At 38.9% G+C, this 4,455-nt stretch overlaps 1 protein-coding gene across 1 annotated transcript; it reads right to left on the bottom strand.

Moving 5' to 3' along the window:
• Positions 1 to 1,481: 1,481 nt before the first annotated feature.
• LOC108668303 (uncharacterized transmembrane protein DDB_G0289901) lies at positions 1,482 to 3,591 on the bottom strand. Its single transcript, XM_047884110.1, has 3 exons — positions 3,507 to 3,591; positions 3,075 to 3,235; positions 1,482 to 3,041 (listed from the first exon to the last, which is right to left on the bottom strand). Exons 1-3 carry the CDS (start codon positions 3,529 to 3,531, stop codon positions 1,923 to 1,925), a joined length of 1,305 nt encoding a protein of 434 aa, XP_047740066.1. The 5' UTR covers positions 3,532 to 3,591; the 3' UTR covers positions 1,482 to 1,922.
• Between the last annotated feature and the right edge of the window lie 864 nt (positions 3,592 to 4,455).

Here is a 4,455-nt window from a genome sequence, read left to right as displayed (position 1 = left end):
TCAGAGACAATACATGAATCAATTGACAGAATAAATAATTTTTAAAATTTACAAAATTTTGATATCTTAAAAAAATTTGAAGATTAATTTTTTTTAATATATGAAAATGAAATTAGAAATTCATTGTACATGTGTAACATCCAAGGTACTGGATTGTCCAGAAGTGTTGTCTTTAAAAACCAATTTTTAAACGCATATTTTTGTAAGTTAAAACCGCTTAAAATTTGAATTGACTTCTCAAAAAATAATAGCTATATATTATACTGATTACAAATTATTGTGACTTCAGTATATTCCGGATGTCATTTGCAGTTTGATTCACTTTGAATCATTTTTATCCCTAATGCATCAGTCATTACTTACTAATGTATTCAATTGCTTACATTTTTAACTCAATAATTTGCTAACATTCGTTACCAAGATCATTAAGTGTGAATTGAATTGACGGCAGTAAATATATCCGCAATTAACATGGAGCTTAACATGCGACAGAAAGTTTTTGTAACGAGTTCTAATATATATTTTTACCAATTTATGTAGCTATCTACTCGTTTTTAGTGTTATTGTAATTCATTTACAATTTATTGATAATCTTTAAATTGCTGAATAAATGTTGAAATTTTGGTTGCTGGTGAACAAAAAAATGATAAAAGACTGAAACTATTGTTACCAGTCAAACTTATTTAAAACATATTATCCAAAGTCTAATTAAAGTGTCAGATTTTAACAGTTTTTCTGCAGCCCATAAAGACACCAACTGTCATCCAAAGTTAAAAAAAAACACTGGGTTGCATTAATGTTCTCCTGTATTGGCTGTCACATCTGACTCAGGAAAAACGCCACATATTTATTATCTAAAGTATTGAATTTCACGAAGGCTTCGTGAACGAGAAGTAAATGATTCATCCATTATTTAATACCTTAAATTTTATCTTCAGTTACATTTAGTTAGAAGAGAACCGACGGATTCGTATTTTTCCCTTAATTGGAAACTTACGATTTTCTTGATTGCCTGCAAACGTCGGGAATGTTCAAACAATTAAACCATACAATAACTATTTTTCATCATTCAATGACCAATACCAAATGGAATACATATGATGTATGAAACTTAACAGCCCGGTGTGTTTAAATCATCGATTACTGGAGCTTACATTTTTGTCTGAATTACCAAAGCGGCGAAATTGGCTAAGACAATTTCAACCGTTCTACGTGAAGGAATCCTTCATTTTTCAAAGAGTAAATGACACTGCAGGAATAGAGCTAAATACCAGCAAAATGTTCATCGTGCAAACGTAGTCTTAAAACTTTGTCCGATATAAATGCTTAGTCATGCAGCATGAAAAAGGCATTACAATTTATTATAACTTTTAATATGAGAATATATAAATTGAAACATCGTGATTTTTGAACTGCGTTTGATATGATTGAGTAAAAACATACATAAATAATTTTTTTAATGGTTGTTGAAAAAAGCCGGAAAACAGTGAAAGATTTATTATGTTGCTAACTTCGGTAAAATTTAGAGCTCATTTATATAGGCACATCGCCGCTTCTAACCGTTATTCAATAATGATCGAGTCTATTGTAAACTCATTGCCTTATTTAGAATTCTACAATATATTAGAAGATTTTTTGCCCGCACAGTGAATTTTAAAGATTAAGACGAAATAAATGGGAAAATGCTCCTTGCACGCATTAAAAGCTTCAAAACGAAGAAGCGAGCTCATGTGTCAGAATAAAAGTCATCTTGAGCAGAAAAATCATTTTGAAATCAAACATAAGTATAATAAAAATTATATACGTAGTACTCTTTCAATGAAAAATAAATTAGATGATTCAAAATAAGCCGTGAAAGAACATTGCGGATATTAATCACAATAATTATACATCTTTGCTACAGTGAGCTCGGTGCTCTCCTCTTAATATCCGGTGCCACTTGGTGCGCCGCCGTTGACGTTGGAGTAAGTACTAGCGCGGAAGTCCACCACAGGTGCGACGCCGTTTCCAGCTCCGTACCTGTTGCCGTTCCCGTTGCTACTTGCACCATTGCCGTTGCCGTTAGAATTTTGATTTCCGTTTCCTGAGGGCCCATACCCATTACGGCGACTGCCGTTCGATCCGCCTAGACCATCTAAGCCAGTAGAACCGTTTCCGTTGGAATAACCATTTACGTTCTGTCCGTTGCCATTAGCAAGTCCATTTCCGTTTTGTCCATTAGTGGGAGCTGCATAGCCGTTGTTGAGCGATTGGGTTCCGGAGGCTCCATTGTTCTCAACTTTTCCAATTTGTTCGTTGACTGAATAAAATCCTTGGGCTTGACTGCAGTCAAAGTTGAACCACCAGTCACACACCAAATATTGTTGGTTGAAGATGGTTCCGTTGGGGCACAGGAATAGCACTGGGAAATCTTCTCCAGGAACTCCTCCACCGGGAAGACTGGCGGCCAGTTCGGCGAGCTCCTCTTCAGCACTGGGAGCTCCGTACGCTGACGACAGACCGTTTGAGCCTCCGTTGGCGGGTGCGCTGTAGCCGTTTCCTCCGTTGTCTCCATTGATGCGGCCGTTGCTAGGCGCACTGTAGCCGTTGCCGCTGGATCCACCGTTTGTTCCACCGTTACGACCATTAGTGCGACTGCTGCTTCCAGCACCATTACCATTCAAACCGTTACCACCGTTGCGCCTTGTTGCGCCGTTCTGTCTGCCGTTGCTGGCTGCACTGTAACGGTTGCTGTTGCCGTTACCATTTCTGTTGCCATTGTTTTGTGCATTTCCATTTCGTGGAGCTCCATATGCATTTTGTAAGCCAATTTCATTTGCACCGGATTGCACAACTCCGTTTCCATTTCCATTCGCTCCGTTGATTCCATTGCCGTTCCCACCGCTTGGCAGAGAATAAGAGTTACTGATGCCGTTGTCAGCGATGCCATTTGACGGAAAGTATGAATCGCCTAAGCCGTTGACATCACCGTTTTCGCTTCCGTCGCTGCCGCCGTTGCTAGGCAGTGAGTAAGAATTGCTGATGCCGTTGCTGTCGCCGTTTCCGTTGCTAGGCAGTGAGTAAGAATTACTGATGCCGTTGCTGCCGCCGTTGCTGCCGCCATTGCCGTTGCTAGGCAGTGAGTAAGAATTACTGATGCCGTTGCTGCCGCCGTTGCCGTTGCTAGGCAGTGAGTAAGAATTACTGATGCCGTTACTGCCGCCGTTGCGACGATCAGCAGCGGCCAGTGCTGCAGCTGAAATAGACAATAAAGCATGAAATAAGATACCTTAAATTTAATCAGACAGAACAAATGTCTCCTCAAACAAATAATAATATGTGTGGATTGAGCCATCGTAGTTGTTTCTGATAATAATCAGAATAGAACCTGTAAAATGTTTTATAAAATATTGTATTTATTCCTTTACATTTAAATTCTATTAAGCAATAAACATTTTAGCAGTGTTACGGTAGGTATATGCGTGGTAGTCGTCTGTCTGCTAATTCATACACAGAATTATACTAACCGCATAAGATCAGGAAGAATTTCATTGCTCTGGTAGAAGCGAGCGTTTTTAAGGAGAGAGCGTCTGATGTTAGCCCAATTGACGACGGAGAAGAAGTACGAACAAACATAGCCAGCGGCCACTCTATATAGCAAGACTCGGTGCTGAAATGACCTTCCCGGGGCTCAAATGAACGTGCCTAGTTTGCAGGCCGCCTGGCGTTAGAGAAGAGCACGCCATGACTTATGATGATACGTACAAGAGTGAGGTGACCTCAACTCGTCTCCCGACACACGATTTATTCATCACGCCAGGGATTGACCCAGGCTGCTCACTCATTTCTTCCAATTCAGAGACAGCTTCACGTCTGTGCAACCCATGCACTCTCGATTCCACATTATGAATGTGGGTCATGGAACTTCTTCGAGAATTATATTTAAATTAGATCTATCTTGATAGGACCTAATGAGGGGCTTCAGTTCAGAAATAAGATGGTCTATCTGAATGCCCAAGCTAAATCCTGAGGTGTAAATGGAAAGAAAATCGAATAAATACTTTTCAGAATATAAATATCATTTATACAGTTGAGACTCTATTTATTGCCTTAGCTAACTGTCAATGCAACTATTGGAGTCTCACCTGCAAGTGTTCACTGTATGCAGTAATTAATCAGATATCCATTATTATACTGCTTTTTAGGAGTCGAATTCTTTCCAGTAGTACAAGCAAACATCAATGATACTAGTCAGTGGTGTTGGGAGTGATCAGTGCAACTAATAGTGAGTGGTGCAAGCAATGGTCAGTATAGTAACGCTGCATACGAAATTACAGTTAGATGATGATCACTACTTAAATAGCATCATGTTTGTCACTCTTTTTGCCTTTTGGAAATATGATAAACTCATAAAAAACTCATTAGCCGCCCATTTTTACTCACCATAATTTAAATCACGATTTTAAAAACTTAAAC

This window comes from Hyalella azteca, unplaced genomic scaffold, assembly GCF_000764305.2.
Source record: "Hyalella azteca isolate HAZT.00-mixed unplaced genomic scaffold, Hazt_2.0.2 contig14641, whole genome shotgun sequence".
In the NCBI taxonomy this organism is placed as follows: Eukaryota; Metazoa; Arthropoda; class Malacostraca; order Amphipoda; family Hyalellidae; genus Hyalella; species Hyalella azteca.
Note: the sequence above shows the minus strand (reverse complement) of the source record. Positions and strands in the feature narration are given on the sequence as shown.

Bases quoted from the DNA above. Each gene is read 5' to 3' on its own strand.
- LOC108668303 (XM_047884110.1), bottom strand. From the start codon at position 3,531: ATGAAATTCTTCCTGATCTTATGCG. The intron at 3,236-3,506 runs GTTAGTATAATT...TGTCTATTTCAG, and splicing joins ATTCTTCCTGATCTTATGCG to CTGCAGCACTGGCCGCTGCT. The intron at 3,042-3,074 runs ATCAGTAATTCT...CCTAGCAACGGA, and splicing joins GCAACGGCGGCAGCAACGGC to AACGGCGACAGCAACGGCAT.